This window comes from Oenanthe melanoleuca, chromosome 12, assembly GCF_029582105.1.
Source record: "Oenanthe melanoleuca isolate GR-GAL-2019-014 chromosome 12, OMel1.0, whole genome shotgun sequence".
NCBI classification, from domain to species: domain Eukaryota; kingdom Metazoa; phylum Chordata; class Aves; order Passeriformes; family Muscicapidae; genus Oenanthe; species Oenanthe melanoleuca.
This window is the reverse complement of record NC_079346.1, coordinates 7,172,510-7,192,829: the sequence shown is the minus strand read 5'-3', so window position 1 is coordinate 7,192,829 and position 20,320 is coordinate 7,172,510. Positions and strand designations below refer to the sequence as shown.

The 20,320-nt window shown below is 40.8% G+C and overlaps 1 protein-coding gene across 1 annotated transcript in view; it reads left to right on the top strand.

Annotated features, from left to right (window-relative positions):
- The window catches only part of PTPRG (protein tyrosine phosphatase receptor type G), a 380,979-nt gene that overhangs the window by 190,836 nt on the left and 169,823 nt on the right, over window positions 1–20,320 (top strand). The window contains exons 3-4 of the mRNA XM_056501238.1: window positions 13,565–13,744; window positions 19,263–19,411. Of these exons, the coding sequence (XP_056357213.1) occupies window positions 13,565–13,744; window positions 19,263–19,411 (329 nt within the window). The remainder of the gene's footprint in view (window positions 1–13,564; window positions 13,745–19,262; window positions 19,412–20,320) is intronic.

Here is a 20,320-nt window from a genome sequence, read left to right as displayed (position 1 = left end):
GGATTTTTGTAGCTGAAACTAATAAGGGTTGACCTGAAGGAAAAGAACTTTTTTGAATATTTGTGTGTGGTACTTAGGCTGGATCTGTTGATCTGTTTCCCCCCCCTCCACTGCTTTTTGGATGCTGCAATCCATTGACAAATTCCATCAGGAAGGAATCTAGGCTTTTAGAGGATATCTGTGATTTAGGAGAGACAGGATTCCTTTATACATCTCTGATCCAGAAATATCCTCTAATTAAGGAAGTGGATGGCTCTGTTTGGGTCCATTCAGTGTTCTCATTGAATCTCCAGCCTGGCTGACTTTTCTCAGTGATAGTTGTGGGCAGTGGGTGACCTTCCCTCTGGAGAAGAGTTCTCCAGCATGAATGCCTTGACTGAAGTCTGCATCTCCATCAGGGGAAGATGCTGTGTCCTGGAGTTTACCTGCATCTGCCACTGAGCTGCTGTGAGAATTAAGCTGCAGATTGGAACTTGAAGAGCAATTAAACATGGGAACAGCCTTTGAAAAACAAAATCAAAAAGCCACACACAATGGCTACTCAAGAGTTGAGTTCTTCAGTACTCAATACCTTTCTGAACAAGGTGAAAACTATTTTTAAGGCTCTGACAGGTGGCTTTATGGAGTGTAGTGACTCATGCTTGTCATGTCAGTATGTGTTATCCAACTGTTTCTTCTGGCATGGAAACATGTTAGTTTTTACTGGTACTGTAAGAGTGGAAAACCAAACAAAACTTGAGATTCCTTTCCTTTGGAACAAAGCAAGCTTCAGCAGTCTTTTGGAAATATAACAAGGGTTTCCTTGATTAACTGAACTGTTTACAGACCTGGGTAATTATCATGGATGCCAGGGGTTAACTGATATAATTTATTTTTGATGAAAATCAGAAAAAACAAAATCTGGTTTCTATTCTGTGCATTAATATGCCAGTTAAGCAACTGGAAATACTGCTCAAGGAACATCTAGTTTGTAAATGAATAAAAATTTCAGGCCTGGAGTAGAGAATCTGTACAAACTGCAGCAAAGGCTGCTCTGTTGGAGTGTGTGGTTTTGCATAACAGGTGAACTGAAAATGATGGGTATGACAGGAGCTATATTTAAATGAGCCAAGCTGAAAGCAGTACAAGAATAGAGGAAAATGATATACACAAATCACAGTGAATTCTGTCCTCCACAGATCTATTTCTTTTGTCCCAAGCAAAAATTGCTGTGATGGAACATGAGGAACTAACTTTTGTGAACTCAGTCGAAACAAGTCTGAGTTTGGAAAAGGTACATGCCTTGTGGCATGTGAAGGGGAAAGAAACAAATGTCTTCTGGAAAAAAAATTAGGAAAATAGCAGTTTCATTTTTCAGGAGTTCAGAAGTATTTTTAAGGATTTTTTTCTATATGTATAAGGAAACTTCAGGATCACAATTTCCAGTGTTTTAGGTCATTGAATTTCTGAAAGGTCAAAGTTGGAATGAAAAATACCGTGAATGGCTCTTTATACAACTAAGTTTCTAGGTTTTTGTCATGTATTTTTGCATATATTTTGGAGTTTCAGGTACTATTGGCTTAAAGGAAGGACCAGGAGAGTGTAGAGCAAGTGATGTTCTGTACAGCACTGGCTGGGCTGCACCAGTGTGGTGTAAGGATCTCATCCTTTCCAGCCTCTGGTACTAGAAAAGTATTGTGGTGATTAAAATCATAGTTTAGGGTATGTTCAAATCAGAGGAGAGCTCCACAAGGCTGCAGTATCTTTATATTCTCAAGGGAAAGTCCTGGTGTTATCAAACTCAGTGCCAATCTTGTCACATCAGTGACACCAGTCTGCACTGGGGTCAGCCCATCATCCCCATGCTGCCTCCATCCTAAGTCACCATCTCTTTGTGCCTTAACCTTAAATACAGCAGTAACCACTCCAGTTTTACTTCTTGACATTACTTAGACGACCTAAATATTTCATGTCATGTTCCTTGGTGGACTCATTAGGTGGGGCATACAATAAATTTCATTTTTTTTATTTAGGGAGTTTTCACTGCCATTTCTCTCAGCTTAAAAGCACTCATGCTTTAAATAGCAGTTTATCTTTTTTAAAATTTGCTGTAAAAGTTGAAATGTGCTGTTTGTCCGTGCTTCCAGACACCTGTAATCTCAGCTATGCTGCATTGAATTGAATCTCCTATTTGCATTGTTTGATTTTGTCCCCCATTTTCCTTTATACCATCTGAATCCTGTGTCTGTCCTTGTTATGTCAGGTTTTCACAAGGCAGGGTCAGGTTGATCTCCAACCTCATCCTTTCACTAAGCATCTACAGCTTACCAGGTTTCCCCCCTAAATAAATTTCCTGTGTGTTGAGCAAAAAGGTAAAAATGATACATTTTTTTGTTACCTTCCAAGAAGCTTCTGCTGGGATGGGCGGTGTGCTGTCTGTTAGCATTGTATCAGAAAGAGCTGCATTTTTCCTAAGTAGAGCTTTGTTATGAAGTTCATTTGACTGAAAATATTTTGCATGCTTAACTACCTGCTGGTGAATTTTTCTATGCCAAGTAACGTGTCAGGAGCTAGCAGAGCATAGTAAGTTAATTACTTGTGTGCATACTGTGAAGGAAAAGCAAACAGCAAGGCACCGGTGATACGAAGAATGAGACTTCATTTCAGTCACCAGAGATTGTGTTGTTAATGAATCCACTCAATCAGCAGGGAATTGGTAATGTAGATAAGCCCAGGTATGGCTGTGTACTGATAGGAAGATTAGTCCCTCAACCAAAATATTGTTTTTAGTGAGAGTTTGCTAATATTGAATAGTTTTTCAAAAGCACCGGTGAGATAAAGCAACAGCCTGAATAATTATGGCTGTCTCGAAAAGACATGGTGATGCTGATGATCTTCTAATGTGCTCTGCAGCCACCATATAAATCCAATATCTTACAGATTTCACAGTGAAGTGGAACACTCCAGATTCCATTCTCTGGTATGTGTCACCAGGGCTGCCCAAAAGCTGCTGTGACCACAGAGCTCAGGGAGGAGTGTTCAGGGCTGGCTGCTGCCCTCCCCACCACCTGCCTTGCTTTCAGGCATCCTTGGTGGCAGCAGGTGAAGATGCTCCCATGGGAGGCAGCAGGAGCTGCAGGCAGTGAGGTGGAGGATCAGGTGATGCCCTTAGATTGCCCAGGGGAAAATTCATCCTGGGAACAGCTGCATCCCAAAGCCTGCAAGCTGCAATTTGGGGTGACCATCCCTAAATGAACAGTTCATGTGGTGCTGGAGGAAAGAACTTTTATCCCAGCTAGGGTATCTTTTGTGGTGTTTTTATTTAACTTGGTATTTGAATGTGCACCACAGGACTGTGGGAGTGAATCTCCTGCAGCTCTCTCCCTGACTCCATCCATCACAGCAGTTCTTCACTGCCAGCTCTCTGCAGCAGCTGGTTTTCCCCCAAGTGGCTGCTCAGGTGTTTGTGTGCATTTCCCTGCCAGAGGGTGCTGCTGGCAGAAGGGAAGGGGTCTGGGGCAGGAGAGGGATGCTGCCACTGCCCTCCCCCAGCTCTAACAGGTTACTACCTGAAAATCATCTGGAGAGAAGGGGTGTAAGTGAATAAGATCCTCATTAGGTCCCTTTCATGACTTTGATTTGTTGTATTTTTTGGCTTTGTTTGGTTTTTGGGTTGGTTTTTTTTGGGTTTTTTTTTTTTTGGTGGGTTTGTTTATTTGTTTTTTTCTAACTCTGGACTTTCCTATTGGAAAACTAAAGCTAGTTTGGAACAGTTTAAGCCACGTAGTAACATACTGGAAATGAGAGATATAGAACAAAAATGAGAAAGCTGATTGTAAATGTTCTCTTGTCAGCCACAGAAGCAGTGCCTGATGGAGTACCTCAGGCTGGACACTATGGCTGCTTATTGTCTTCTATTCATTCCTCTTAAATTAATGGTAGAAACATAGACTGAATGTTAATAGAAGTTGAGGGCAGGGTTCACAATGTGTCATTAAGTAAAAGCTAGCAATCTCCCAGCAACTCTCCTGGGAGCTATTTTACTGGTGCATATTAGTGAAAGGGACAGCTGGATTGAGAAGGCTGCTGGAACAGAGATGCCATTAAGAACTTAGCTGGGCAAAAGTTGATTTTCACCTAAAAAGGCAATATTGTGGCAAAGCCAGTATTTGTCGAGATTTGATGAGTGATTTTGGGGACTGTAGTGTTTTCTGTGATGTGATTAAACTATGAGGTCTTAATCTGGTGGCTGTCTCTGATCAGGTTAGTATCAACAAGGGGTTTTGAAAAGCTGAGGGTGACATGTTTCAACAACAGATAATTTTATCTTCCTGGCTTTATTTTTTAAACCCACCTTCTGCTTAGGACACTTCTGTTTTTTGTAAACTTGAGCCAAAGCAACAAGTGAAAATCAGTTTTGTAGTAGGTTTCTTTTGAAATGATGAGTACTTTCAGCAGTGCCTCTGGATAGGTTTTATTGATATCAGCCCTCCCTCCCTTTATTCCCTTTCTATATTGCTCTGTGCTCTCTGTGGGTGTTTTATTAACTTGCATCCTGCAAAAATTCAATAAAAATATACAGTTTTTTCCTGTCTTTCCTCCTCCTTTTCTTTTTTTTTCGTGCTGGCTTTCAGAGACAGAGCTCTGGGGAGGGCTTCTTTGGTTAGTTACAAGGAACAGATGGGAATCAAGAAAAGGTACTTTCTGTTCCTGTACCCACCCAAATTGGAGGTAATTAAGTTACAGTGATGCATCATTTACGTTAGCAGTTTCTTTGGTGAGATCAAGCCTATTAAAGGTACATGTGAGAAGTAATAGGACTCAAGTCTGTGGTGCTTTGAGAAATAACTGGAACTGGGTTTTTTCTAAATGTGTTTGCAGGTACCCTGGCACCAAGATCTATAGTGGGACAGTTGAGTCTTGCAGCTTTTTATCTCAATAGCTCCATTTAAGTTCTGAGCAGCTGCTCTCATGAGACAGGTGAACTTCTCCCTTTATAAAGGAAGGGAGTGAAATGGAGCATGTAGCTCCTGGTGGTAAGAAGGAGGCAGAGAAGCAAGATGGGAATTTTAGATTTCCTGACGTAAATGTCATGGCTTATTCCTGTCACTGTCATTCAGTGCTCATGTCTGAGCCCCTGGGCAGGTTCAGCAGCATGGGAGCATTGATGCTGCAGCAGGGTCTCAGTCAAGCCCTCAAACAGCCTGGTTGAAAAACTACAGAAGGGTTCCTGAGCCCATCATGTCTGTTCTTGCACATTTTCTTCTTGCCTCACCACTCCTGCAGGTCTGTCTCCCACAGTTTGAGCTCAGAAAATGTTCCCAGGCTGCTCCCCAATTTCAGCTCCAGATCCTTTCACCTGCAGTGCCATTGTCAGATCACAGGCACAGAGTGGCAAGCTGGCTGCTTGTCTTCCTGCCTTTTGCATGCTCTGGCTGTTGGCAATGGTGGCTGAGCCAAATTCATCCTCTTGCTTCCTTTTCTTCCAACAAAGTCCTGCTGAAGCCCCCAAAGCCTCCATCTGCATCCAACAACTCTTGGGTGGGAAAGTTTCTTGCCCAGTTTCTTCCTCTTGTTTGCTCAGATTTATTTTCTCAGAGCTTTGTTCATGCTGTGCTTTCTCCTTGGAGTAGCACAGATGGAACCATAGTTTACATCAACATTATATGAGCTTGTGCTTTTTCATATGTTTAATTCTATGAACCACCAGACTAATTTCTTCTTTTTTCTTTACTTTCTGGAAGAAAAGACATTTCTTTTCTTTCTCATTGGAAGGTTGATCACCTTTCTGGTGTGTTAGTGCCAGCTCTGGAAGATGGCCTTGGAGAAGAAAGCATGAAGCAAGGTGTTACAGAGAGGGGGAGGTTAGCCCAGGGGAATGCATCTGTTCAAGTTTGAGATGTTTTATATTCTGTTTGTCTTACATTGTTCAGTTTAAGCTTTTTGAGGGAGCAGCTGTTTTCTAGTGAGTTTTGGAAGAATGGAGCTTCTCTTCCTTCTGCTGCATTGGGGCACTACAGCAATATAAATATCCCTCCTGTCAAGGTTCATCATTTTACAACTATTGCCCTGTAAATGAAAAAAAGGATAGTTGAAAAGGGAGACCCTTCTCCAGAAGAACTTGGCCTGGATGTGACCTGTCCAATGCACCCATTACTGAAATCTGTGTCTTCCTCCCAGCAACACAAAGTGCTCTCACTGAGCCACTGCATTGATTCATCATACATCTTCATTCTGCAATTTCCATAAGGATTTATACTTTTTAAAATTATATTTAGGAAAAAATCTATTTTTATGTCTGTCCCTAATCTTCACAGGGCTTTACTGAACTCGTATAGAAATAGAAGAAAGGTAATTTACGATGCCATCATATAAATTAATCTCCTGTTTTTTTCCTTATATTGTAAGTTATCACCTCGTTTATTATATGCAGCTCAGGGTGAGCAGTTTTTAGAAGGCCTCTGACAGTTATGAAATGAACGGTGTGAGATGTCAGATACATTTATTAAAAATGTAGAAAATTATAAAAAACAGAGGTTGTGAATATACATTGTCTCAGTCACTTGCCACCAGCAGGCACTTTCAGTACCACAATTTATCCTCCCACTCAGTGAGTTCTGCATAATAATTTCATTGATATTGTTGTGCTTTGTGCTCAGTATAAATAATTTTGAAATATTAGTTGTAAAATTCAACAGGTCATTAGGCAAGTCTATCTAGATTTTATTGTGTGAGACACCCCTGAAAAAGCCCCAAAGCATTTTGCCAGCACAGCTAAACTTAGTACCATTTTCACTTTTGTGTGGTGGTAAATTATTCAGCTCACAAATGCTAAAACTTGAAATGTTTATGGAAAAAGCTTGTTTTAGTAATTACACTTATTCCACTTTTCTGTGAGTTTCCTGCAATGTTCATCCTAAGGTCATGGTGTTTCTTAATGTTGGATATTTATCATACATTTGTGCCACTGGCAGGTTGATAGGTACAGTGGGAGCTTCATACAAGATTCATGGCAGCTTCATACTTTTCTGAGGAACAAAATTGGGATGCAGAAAGTCTGTGTATGAGTGGGAAGGATATATAATAAAAAATCACTACATTTGTGACTGTGTAATAGAGAATAGTTCATGAAGGAATAAAAAGGCTGAAAACATACATTAAAAACTTCACCAAAGGTAATTGAAGGTTAGGAAGTTTAATTAAAAATCCAGCAATAACTGTAGCATCTGTGTATATGAAAATTTAAGGAGAACATGCACATCACTGTGTCTTTCAGTTTAGAAGCTGCAGACATTATAGGATAGTTTATATTTAGGAGTGTGATTGGAAGCCTTTCTTTGCAATTGGCACATTGGCAGTGTGGCAGTATGACTGACACCATCAGTTTTGAAGATCAGCTTTCCTGCACAGCCCCATGGCTGGGCAGTGCTGTGGCTGTAGCTGTGGTGCCATCAGTGCCTCTGTGCTGCTGCTGGCACAAAGATTATCTAAATCCACCCCCTTTTTCTTCCATCTTCCTGTGTTCTGTCTTAGTTCAAGCACTGCTTAAGATATGCCTTATCAGAGAATGTTCTTGGGGAAAGTTTCTTTCAGATTTTTTGACTTCTCAGAAAACTCCCTGGTTGTTTACACCTCTCCCATGCCTTGCACACCTTCCCTGTGTGGAGCTTGCAGATTGCTTAGACCTGTTTGTGTCTCAGCAAGCTCTTCAGGATCTTCCTCTTGGTATTTGGTCTCATTTTTCAAGCTGTAATTGGAATTTTCTGCAAGCACAAGTGTCTCATGTTAAACAGAGTGATGACAGAGAATAATAAAATGAAAAGCCCTTTTTCCCCCAGGGCAGGAAATCTTTGTTCAAAGCAGCACTGTGAACTCTTAACTACAGGCTCTCCTTCTCCATCCCTTTGATTTTGATATGCCATCACTTTAAAGAAAGACAGTATAATTTCAGCAACTTTTCCCCCTAATATAATGGTTTAACAGCCTGGTTGCTTTCTCTGCAATGGGAAGACCTCTGAAAGATGCTACTGATTTTTATCAAGGCTTTCAGGGATTTTTATACTTTTTACCTGTGCAGCCTCATACTAAATCAATCAGCAAGAGATATGTCATTCAAATCATTCTTTTTGGCCTTGTATCTAAATGCAGTCTTTAGGCTTTATCCTACAGATTTCACTTTATTTCTGCTTCCCAGGAGGGGACTGGAGGTGAGGGGAGAGGGTAAAGGGAGGCTGATTTTTCAGCCAGTCTGGATCTGCAGTGCCTCCTGTCACTAATGGCAAACACTGATGTGACATCTCCTGGCACCAAGGAACAGCTTCACTTTGGTCCCAGATAACACAGAGGAGTCCTGGGACTGAAATTTCTGAAGGATCTTGACATGCTTCACTTCTGTAGTGAATTTCACTGATACTTGTTTGTTTAAAACAATTTTTTCCTGTTTGAAAATCCAGCCTGCTGTTGAAGTTCATTACTTTGTAGCTGAGCAAGGGCACCTCTTCCTTGTTCTTTCTCTGTGTGGAAGAAAGGAGCTGATTTTGTTTACTGATGGTGACATTTCAGTGTTTCTTGAGATTTGGTGCGTGATGGAGCAGTTCAAGTAGGACAGAGATTGGAGGCAGAGATTCAGATCTGTGGTGTTGCTCAGCTAAATGCTGGAATTGTTGGGCAGGTTATAGCTGCCAGTCCATGGAAAGGGAAGCATCTCCATTTATCCAGAGCCTGTAAACCTTACAGAGGTTTTCTTACCTGCTGTGGTCCTTGAAGTCTGCTGCCCCTCCAGAGCTGTGCAAGCAAAGGCTGGGAACTCTGTTTTTATTTGAACAGGAAATACTAATTCATTCCATCAGTCCCTAATAACTGGTTGGATTTTGCCCTAATAGAAACATGGAATTTTCTTTCATATTAAGATGATGGGATAGGATGTCTCCATGAAGTGACCAAGCTAATTGCAGAAATGAGGGGATTTGATTGTTTTGCAATAATTATTACCATTTTCATTCAAAAATGAGAAGTAAAGAGGCATTGAGTACACACAAAGATTTGTCTGAGGTAATTCTGTTAAAAAAAAAGATCCAAGAAGAACAAATAATAAAAAACCTCCAAAATTAAAACCTCTAAACTAGTTCTTTCCGTGTCAGGCCTGAGATTTAAAATCACATTTTTGTAAAAAATGTTTAGAAAACAAGTGAAATTAAAAAAAAAAAATTACAAAAAAGTTTATATTTCTACCTCTTTACAAATGAATGATGAAAATCATATTACTCAAAAATTGCTAATTTCTGTTAAACTCCATGTGTGTAAAGGTATATGTGTTACACACCAGTTTACATCAGAGTAGCTGATCCATTAATTCAAAAGTTCTGCAAAAATCAAGGAAATGTCAATGGTTTTAATAACAGATGTTTTAAACAAAACCTGTGGGAGAAAAACAAATATATTTTCTTTTTTTTATAAGTGGAAGTTTTTATACAAGCTTTAATTAGATTTTGGCAGAATACATTACTTTAATGGTTTTTCATTAATGAAGACTGCTCATTGCTTTGTACAGTAAAAAGAAGAAAAAAGTAATCTTGGATTATATTTAAGGAGCAGACTGTATTAAAAAACTATTAAAGTTACTGCAGTCATTGGCAGAATAATTTTGCCTGAGAAAAGGATTTAGAAGTGTCAGGTAGTTTCAAACAAGGATGGGTGATGACATCTCTGGCTTGAAGTGTGGGCTGAAATGTGAGATCCCGGGATTGCTGTGCTCCCTGTCCCCAGCTCTCCTTCCAGCCTTCAGTGGCCCTTTAGTCCCTGATTTCAGCAGAGCAAAGCTCAATTCCACAGCACCTGGCTCCACCCCAGCACTCCCTGCTCTCACTGCATGGATTTGGCTGACCTGGGGTGGGTCCAGCCCTCCTGCCCCTTCTGCCTGTGGTTTCCTGGAGGCAGGACTGACTTCAGTTCCTGAAGATGCCAAACATTATCAGTTATCATTCTTTCTGTGCTGCCTCTGTATCAAATATTCCAGCTCTAGGCTGGGGCTGTCTGATGTTCACCTTTGCCTGCAGGTTGTCCCACCATCTCAGTAGAAATGTGTATTATTTATTAACACAGGTGTGGGCTCTTAACTTGGTTTCTGAAAACCGAATTATTTATCAGCCTAAAAAGGCCAACTCAAATTCATTTGAAATTTTATTTGATTTAAGTCACCATGCTTACTGTTGGAAAAATGAAATACAAATAGCCATAAGTTTCTGTGTTTCAGATGGGTAAATGTCACACACAGAATTACAGGATTTCTTTTTTTAACTAGGTTTAAGTGAAACAGAGTCTTTATTTAGTGTCATGTTTTTATTTAAAAGCATTTATTTAAAGTTCTAAAAAACAAAGAATTCAATAAAGCAAGACAGGTGTAACTGCAAATGATTAATGATATAATTCTCAGTACTTTATAAAGTGTCTAACGCTGAAGAGATTTATACAGTGCAGAATGGCAATTGTGCTTTGATGGAAGGAATAGGTAATCAATATCTGCAAGCTTGGAAAAAGTGTTCTATTTCCTCCTCTAATGATATAGGGCTTTTTTGCAAAGCAAGGATGTCTGGAGCATGAGACACTTGGAAGAAGAATTAATTTGAAATCTGTAGTGGAAGATCAGTTTTAATTGAAACTGCACTTGGATGTCCATGGAAAAAAACAGGCAGTTGAGCCTGAACCCTTCTGATGGCCACCTGGGAATTCGTGAATCCCACTGCACTACTCTTGATTACATTTTATAGGTTGCTGAGCACTTTTTTTTTTTTTTTTTTTTTTCCTGGATAGGAGCTATAATTTATTTAGTTTGGTTTCAAACTCAAAAGTTTTCCTCTCCCCTCCCTGGCTGCCTTCCCCTTTCCATGGTCATTGTTAAGGCTGGGGCAGCCCCAGTTCTGCACTGCTGGCAGTGGAGATGTGGCAGTCGTGGCTTCTGCATTTGTCTCAAGCTGCAGCCATAATGGTGCAGGTCACATTGCATGTAGTCGTTTAAATATCAAAAACTTGTGAAAGAAATTAATGGCAAGCCTAGCCATTTATAAAATCCTGGGCTGATTTTAACTAGCAGGTCTTGAACCTCTAAATTGGAGCTTAGCCTTATGACTGTCATTTATGATGTCAGGACTTGGAGTCACAGCACCAGCACTAAGTTGAGGTTTGGAATTGCTGAGAGTTTCGTTGCATGAGATTTTTTTTTTTCTTTAATAATTCAGCATGAGTATGGAAACATGTTATGCATGGAAACTTATACTGTCACATGAAGAAAGCAGATACTGCTAGGCTTCATTTTGTTAGATTATAGGTTTACAAGCAAGTGAAGCCACTGTGTTTATCTAAAGAGATTTATTGCTATTAAATTAATTCAAGCAAGTTAAATTAATTTAAGAAAAAAAAGCGAACTTGTTTTTTAAAATGAAACAAAGCCAAGACCTAGCAGAGATCTGTGAAGCACTGCATTTTAGCAAGAGTCAGTTCAAATGCCTAAGTCATTTGAGGTTTTAATTCAACATGGTGGTTTGTTTGTTTACCCTTATGGCTTATTTTATTCATTTTGACAAGGCAGTTTTCACTGCAAATAGGTTGAGAGCTGGCTATACTTTAAATAAATAAATAAATAAATAATTGTTACAAGATGCATGGCAAAAACTCTACAGTCCCTGTTAAAATAAATCTGCCTACTTAAAAAAAAAAGGGGGGGGGAGGAAATTCCTCATTGACAACAGAATACTTAAAAAAGAAAAATTTTAGTGCACAGCTCCTTTTGAATGCACAGCTGAAACCACTGTGATAGCCTCTGTGGGCAGAGTGCTTTTGAAAAGTTCACCCCTTGTTTATAATAAAGCCAAAAAACGAGAGCTGGCGGGTTTGATTGTGTGTACTGCTAAATATGTAAAGCAAATTCCCAAATTCCATGGGGTAGATGCAAGGTTATATATAAAGTAAATCTGAATTTCCAATTAACTCACTACAAGCCAATTACTAAAAGCATCCTGATTGGGGAAAAATAGCTGTGTTTGAGTGGAAGACATTTGTTTCCTCCCATGTAGGGGTTTTAATAATTCTCTTCTCCTTGCTTGTGGTACATTGGGAAATAACTGAAGACAGCTCTTCCTGACAGTATAAGTTGAGCCCCGAGATAAAACTGATTTTTTTACCTGGGCAGATGATGTAAATGGTTTTTAAACTACATTACAATTTTTACCTAATTGTACTTAAAAGTAAAATTTACCTATTGTAGTTTGGGTAGCAACAGCATTTGTGTGTGGTGAGTATAGCAAAATCTTGCTATTGATTAAGTGTCCTGCATCAGGTCACAAGAAGAGAGCACGAATGCAGTTTGCAACTAGACAGATTAAAACCCAGGGGCCAAAGAAGCTGGCCTTCCCAACTGCTGAGTTTGGGTGGTGCTAATTGAATACACATATGCTGCTCAGTGCAGGGGCAATAAATGCACACTGCTGCCTCCCGAGCAGACCTGCTGACTGTGCAGCTCAGAGGTGTGACACAGGTGTGACATCAGGACTCTCAGGAGAGCAGAGTTCAGCTCTGGGTTGTAACTTGGTTTTGGTAGTTGAGCTTGGGCAAATTGCTTCCCTTCTCAGCCATCAATTTCCTTGTCTTTACATGAGAATAATGTAGCTGATTCCTGCTGTAAAGCACTTAAAGAACTGTGAGCAGCAAGTGCTTTACAAGAAATCTGTGCTGTTATTTCAGGAGCTTAAACCACTGTTTGCAGTCACAGGAAGATAAGCTCTCTGTTAATGCAAGTTAAGGGTTGGAGAGGGAGGTCATAAGAAAAATTTGAAATTCATTTTGGATCCTCCTAAGTGTGGTGCTGAGAGTCCCTGGTGTTGTAGTACATCTTGGGCTGGTATGTGGTGTGGATGGTCTTTGCCTCAGACCTCTTACTTTTTCATATTATTTTAATTGTTCATAAAAAACCAGAAAACTCATGTAAGAATAGCAACAAAAGAAATTTACTGTGTGTTCCTGACAGGTCATTGTCCTGTTTACTTCTTCCAGAATAATTCTTTTTCCATTGTTGTTTTCTTCAAATTAACTAACATACATTTAGTTTAATTCTTTCTTTTAATCTTTTCTGACTTCAAAACCTCCAAAAGAAATGAGGTCATTAATGAATATCCTATCTAAGCATAGTATTGCAAGAACACAAGTTAATGTGTGTCTGTTATGTTATTTATCCATAATGAAAGGATGAACTATACAGTAATATATTAAGGCTGGAGCTTTAGGGAAGTTCCTGGAGCAACATGGTAATTGATAACATATGCACGAGGAGAGCTTGGGAACTGCAGAAAGTTTAATAGAATAGTTGTTTTTTAAAAAGGCCATTGTTCATTACTGCCAGAGGCAAAGTTGGAACACGGCACAAAGCCAAAGGATTTCAGTCTCCTCATAAGTTTACAAGTCTTAACCTCTTTCAAACATGGGAGTTGTAACTGTGGTGGAGTTACCTGGGGAGCTTAAGTGCTTCACCCTCACACTTAAGAGTTCTCCAGCTCTGTAGAGCCACTGGGATGTTGACATTGGTGTTTCTTAACAGGTACCTATGGTCCTGAGCACTGGATGACTTCCAGCGAGAAGTGTGGGGGGTCTCACCAGTCTCCCATAGACATTGTTGACCACCTGGCCCACGTTGGAGATGAGTATCAAGAGCTGCAGCTGGATGGTTTTGACAACGAATCTTCAAACAAGACGTGGATGAAAAATACAGGAAAAACAGGTATGTTTTCTTCTGCTCGTCTCCATAGCCTGACTGCAGTCAATTAAAAATTCAAGCCATGTTACACCCTCCTCCTTTCTCATTGTTCTGTTGTTTGGGTTTTTTGTCTTTTTTTTTTTTTTTTTTTTTTTTTTAATGTAATTTTTCAGTAGAAGCCACCTACCTCTGCCTCTTCATTCTATGCAGAGCTAGTTCTGCAGATTGATTTTAAGATTTTTTTTTTAAGGGCTGCCTTTTTTTTGTGGGTGTTTTTTTTGTTCTCAGTCTAAACTAATTCTCTTGGTAGTCAGTTATTCCTCAGAATAAAAGGCAGTGTAAGAGTTTCAAGGTGTAACCTTGAATTATCAGCTTTGGGAGCTGTAACACCTAATCCAAAAGAATGCGGAGATGCAGGGCTCAGGGGGAAGGAGAGGGAAAGTCTTAGAAATTGGAAGATTTTAGAGAAGAAAGAGCAATAACTGCTCAGAGTAGTGGGGGCTTATTAATGTCTTTCTGATATGATTATAGCACAGTGTTCTTCACTGAACTGAATCCTTTTCTGCTCTGTCTGTTCTGGCTTTTATAGAGAAAAGAGCAGGCACACATAAGAGTACTGCTTATTTTTACCAAAACAGTTCAACGAAAGGTCAAGGTTGATTTATATGCAAAGCTGCGTGCATTTGATTGCTCTTTAATTCTAAAAACGTAAAAAGCAGAAATTATAAGGCCACCCTCTTCATTTGACAAGGTCAAGTATTTTTAGGGAATTGGATTAAACCACTAATTAATTCAATTTTATTTATTGGAAGTATATTTTTATCTTTATTAACATCTGACATGCATCTGTATAGTGCTCCCTGTACCATGTCCCCTGTCACAGGTTGGCAAGCCAGACCCAGGGCATGTACCTGCTCTGGGGTGGCTGGCTCAGCTGTGCACAAGTGACCTCAGATACACCCATCAACTCCAGGGCACTCTGTATCTGAGCCATGAGTTTCAGAGTTCCACGCTAAGCAGCAGAGATTCTGAAAAATGTAAAAGCTAAAACCCAAGGCATCAGCCTGGAGTCCAGCAAGTGCCTCAGATCCAGCTCCAGCAGTTCAGGATCTTAGCAGGAGTTATTGCCCCTCAGATGAAGTGGAGTGACAGACTCTGAGCCTGTTTTCTTTCACTGCAAAGCAAATCCAGTTAACATCAACCACCACCAAGCATACCTGGGGGTTTTGCTGCGTTACTCAGGTTTTTTTCCCAGCTTCACTGAGAAGTGCTCCTGTTTGCTTTGAAATCCTGACTTTTTTGCCCTTGGTAGCAGCATGAGGTTCAGGCAAGGTTGAATGCTATGGAAATTTGGTGCTTAATTAATCTACTCATGTTATGCACCTTGCCCTTTATGGTCAGAGAAGCTGTTTGTGGTAATCAGCAATAAACATAATTAGAAAGACCATGAAAAAGTGACGGTGCTATTCTTCTAAGAAGGATGTTAATGCTATCCCATACATGTAACAGTAACTTTGATGCACGTATGACGGGAAACCATGTTAGAATCATAGAATCATTTAGGTTGGAAAAGAACTTTAAGAACAGTGATTCCAACCATTAACCCCGCACTGTCAAGGACACCACTAAACCATGTCCCCAGGTGCCACATCTACACGTCTCTTAAATACCTGCAGGGATGGTGACTCCAGCATTTCCCTGGGCAGCCTCTTCCACTGCTTGCCAACCCTTTTGAAATTCTTTCTAATATTCAATCTAAACTTCCTCTGGCAGCACTGGAGGCCATTTCTTCTTGTCCTGTCACTTGCTACCTGGGAGAAGAGACTGAATCCCCACCTGGCTGCAGCCTCCTTTCAGGGAGTTGTAGAGAGCAAGAAGGTCCACCAGAGTCTCATTTTGTCCATGCTGAGCCCCTCCCTCAGCAATTCCTCATCAAACCTGTGCTCCAGACCCATCCCCAGCTCCATTCCCTTCTCTGGACACACTCCAGCCCCTCAATGTCCTTCTTGTAGTGAGAGGCCCAAAACTGAGCCCAGTGCTGAGTACAAGGGGACAGTCACTGCCCATGTCCTGCTGGCCACACTGCTGCTGGTACAAGCTAGAACCTTCTTCTGTTGAACTGAAAAGTGTCAGCAGATTTTCTGGTCTTGGCGCAGTTGGCAATGAAAGCTGAAGCTTCATTCTGCTGGGTGATTTTAGCAGTGCTGCTATATTTGATTTCCTCACCCATTGGGGTATGGATTTTTGCTGACAACTTATTGCTTCTCAGAGCAACAGTAACTGTCACTTTTCCTGGTAACTTACGGCCTTTTACTGGTAACGTGAAGACTCTTTTTGCCTCACTGTCAGCTCTGATTTCTTCTGCTGAGCTCCTAACTCCTCCCTTGTTTTATCAAGTCCCATTCCTTTTCTTGGTTTTCTGACCTTTTGAAGAAACTTGCCTGGCATTAATTTTTAAGGTGGTAAGTGGCAGAGCAGCAAACCAAGTAGGATGTTTTGGCTTGTGGGTAGAAGATAGAGGCCGACTGTGCCATAAATCGCGACGCTTTTTGGCAGCAGAGTCGTGGAGCAGATGGCCACACAAGACCTTCGTATTGCAGACTGACAGAGACAGTAAACTAAATAACTGTTTAAGAAATGGTGATGGATGTAGAGGGCATTTCTCAGCAATTAATGACTGGTTTAAAGAGACAGGGGTCCATGGGAAAGCTAAAGGTCCTTAACCTTAATGCTCATTAACTGACAGGAAATATGTTGCTTGGGTTATTGTTATTGCTGTAGGACCTAGTAATTTTTTTTTTTTTTTAATGATAGAACAATGAGTTATTTTAGGCTCTGAAAGGTAATTCTCTTTATATTTGTTCTGCTCTTTCTTGTTTGTGTCCCACTCTCTATCAGGTAAAGAGCAGACAATGTACAGAAAACAGCATTTCATTCAGAAAATGTCAATGGATTTTTTAGGTCTGTGTCTTGACTAGAAGTGCTTTTGTGCACAATTACATTGGCAAAGGCACTAATGTGGGTTCAATTTTATCACTAGAGTAGCTGGCCATAGTATTAAGTGCTAGAGATCACTTGGAGGGTATACACATTTCATAGCTGTATTTGTATTAATTGTGTTCACTCCAAAAACTTCTAAAACCAGGAGAATTCTGCTTAGAGAAACTTCCAAAATTTCTCTCAGAAATGTGTTTTTGTTTAGTATCTTTCCTATGTAATGTGCATCACTCTGGCTGGTCCTGACCATCAGAGCCACTCTGCTAGTGCAGGGGAAGAGCTGCTTTGAGTCCAGGTTTAATCCTGCTCTCACAGGGGTGATGGGCATCCAACACCAGCTCTGAACTTGAAAATGACATCACACAATTGTGGTCCTGGTGGCTGGACACCATTTTCTTTGGGTTTGTAATCTCAATTATATAGTATTTTAAATTAGTGGGCTTTGGGGGTTGATTCATTGCACTCTACAGAAATCCTGGGATAAAAGCAGTGGCTCCCAAAGCCCAGTAAAGTGATGTTTGGTTATTTCAGTCCTGAATTCCTGGGTCACAGAAAAAGGAGGGAAGCTCCTGGTAGTAAGGGGATGCTGCTTAGCTGGGAAGGTGATGGGAACATGTGTCATACAGCTCAGCAGTGTAAGAAATACTGTAAAATGAACAATTAGATGAACATTCCAGATTGTACATCCTCCTAATTATCCTTTTAATTATTCATCTAAAACAAGTAAAATGACCCCTGACAGAGACATAAATTATTTGGGAACTATCAAATATTTATTAGATGCAACTGAATCTCCACAGAGGTTTTTAACAGATGCACGCGAATCTGCTTTGCTGTATTCCTCATCTCCTACAATTTCATCTATGGAATTTGTAACTAATTGAATGAGATTTTTCACCATTTAAAATACTGCTGAGCTCATTGAGAGATTTTTAAGAGAGGTGGAGAGCAGTGTTTCATGGATTTGGTGTAAGCAGACAGTGACTACCAGCAGTACCCTGGCTGACACAGGCTGTATCCTATAGCCAGTTCTGCACCACCCATCCTCCTGCACCAAGCACTTGGATGCAAAAGAAGCAGAAATCATGGAAGAAAACAGCCCCATGATTTTGCTGGTGCAGTTTAGAAACATCTGAACATCTCATTCAATTTAACATTTAGATGGTTTTGACACAAACCATTTAAAGTTGAGTTGTGTGCAAAAATTGCACCTGAGATGATGCTGCTGTAGCTCACTGTCAAGGGAGGGCACAAAACCTGGCCTGCAGCAGAGCCTATACTGAGTCACCAATAGAGAAGTAACTTTTATTTCACAAGTAGCTTTTTTTTCTTTGTTTTTTTCAGCTATGAATAAAATCCTCCTTCTTACATAATAAAATTGGATTTATATTAATGTTCCTGTTGTGATGACACAGTTGGCTTAAGAACACAGAGAAATCCTTGTGGGTTTTGCTATTTCCATTAAAACAGAAAAAAAATCTCTAAAACCAACCCCACAACTTAAATCACAGGATTCTAGGCACAGCAAGCACTGGTCTGCAATGACTTTTACAGGAACAAAATTCAAATTTTAGTTCTGTTTTTAAGCAACAGTTTTGTGAGGGATAAAAAGAAATAATTTTGTGGGGAATAATTTTTAGGAATGGTGTGTATTAAAAGCAGAAGATGCTGGAAAGGAAGGGGATCTTGTAGTGAGAGTAGCAGAATGGAATTTTTTGAAAGCTGGAATCAGTTCTTGGTTGGACCATAGGCCTCCCCTGTAATATGTACCAGCTTCTACCATACAATTTTGCCCTCTGTTTGGACCCACGGCTTTTATTGTTACATAAAATAGAAAGGCTTTTGGAAGTGAAAAGAGAATACAAAGGCCATCTTTCTGACCCTCATTGAATCACATAATAATAATAATAATAATAATAATAATAATAATAATAATAATAATAATAATAATAATAGTAATATCAGAGTTACTGTAATAAAACCCAGTTCTTATGGAGGATATCTCATGAGTGGGTCTCAGAAATGTTATTGTGAATCTCCCCATTTTGCAGAAAGGAGGAGCAGGGTGGCTAAGGAAAGCACCCAGCATGTCCAGCAGCAGAGGTGGGACATGGCACGGGGCTCCTCACCAGCAAAAAGAGGAAATCCAAAAAACAGGAGACCCATTCTTTTCTTAACTTGTGATCTACAGACCTTGAGGGGTTTATAAGGGTGGGGACCATGATCAGCCATTACTCTCTGGAACCACATTAAACAGGTTTTGATGTAGTTTCCATTTAAATTTTAATCAAAGTCCAATAAGGAGGGAAAAATGTCCTTGAGAGATTTGGACTTTGGGATTTTCTGTAGTCTGTGTAACTTCATAATCACTTCCAGAATTAGCCAGCATTACTTGCAGACCTGTTTTTTAACCAATCCCTGTAAGAACAAAATGATGACCCGACATTTTACTTGCATTAGGAGAAGTATTCTGATATAATGAGCAAAATCTGTAACTGTTTCAGAAGAGCTATGCTGAGTCTCTTTCTCGTTGTTCTGTGTGCAGTTGCTATCCTGTTGAAGGACGATTATTTTGTCAGTGGTGCCGGGTTACCAGGCAGATTCAAGGCAGAGAAAGTCGAGTTTCACTGGGGTCAAAGCAATGGATCGGCTGGCTCCGAACACAGCATCAACGGCAAGAGGTTCCCCGTCGAGGTGAGTGGAAAGACACGTGCTTGTGTTCCCAGAGAAAACAAAATCACAATGTCCTGCTGTAGTCTGAGGCAACTGTGAAATAGGGCAATGTTTCTTTCAGTGAACATATCACTTTGCAGGCCCTTCCGGGCCTCGCAGCATCTATCCATCATCTCTCATGTGCTTCTGCAGTGTCAGCTCCAAGCTCTGCTTTGCTGGCCTTGCCAGCTCTCATGTCCCATGGGTTAAGTTGCAAACAGCCACTTTTCTCATTTCTCCCATAAGCTTCCCATGTGTGGGAGGATCTGCTTACAAATATCCGCTGAGTGACCTCGTTGTCCTCCAAATCTTTCCTTTCCCATGACGCTTACAAACAAATAGCAGCAGTCTGGGAGTCTGTCATCGGAATTGCTTCCACACACACACACACACAGCCTGACCTCTACCTGGATTCAGCCACTATCCCTCACCTGGCACTACCAGGACCTCTCCATAGATCTGTGCAAATAGCTCTGTGTTTGCTCTGTCTGTGCTGGGGCCAGCTGGGCCCGAGCCAGGCCCAGCTACCCCAGGAGCGGGTACGGCCTGGGGGTACTGCACAGAGCCCTGGGAGCACAGCCATGGTCAGAGACAGGGCCAGGCTGTGTGCAGGGACATGGCTTCACATGGGCCAGACCTGTGTGCAGGGACATGGCTCCAGATGGCCCAGGCACCTGTGTGCAGTGACTGTGGGGACATGGCTTCAGATGGCCCAGGCACCTGCGTGCAGTGACTGTGGGGACATGGCTTCAGATGGCACAGGCACCTGTGTGCTGTGGCTGTGGGGACATGGCTTCAGATGGCCCAGGCACCTGTGTGCAGTGACTATGGGGACATGGCTTCAGATGGCACAGGCACCTGTGTGCAGTGAGTGTGGGGACATGGCTTCAG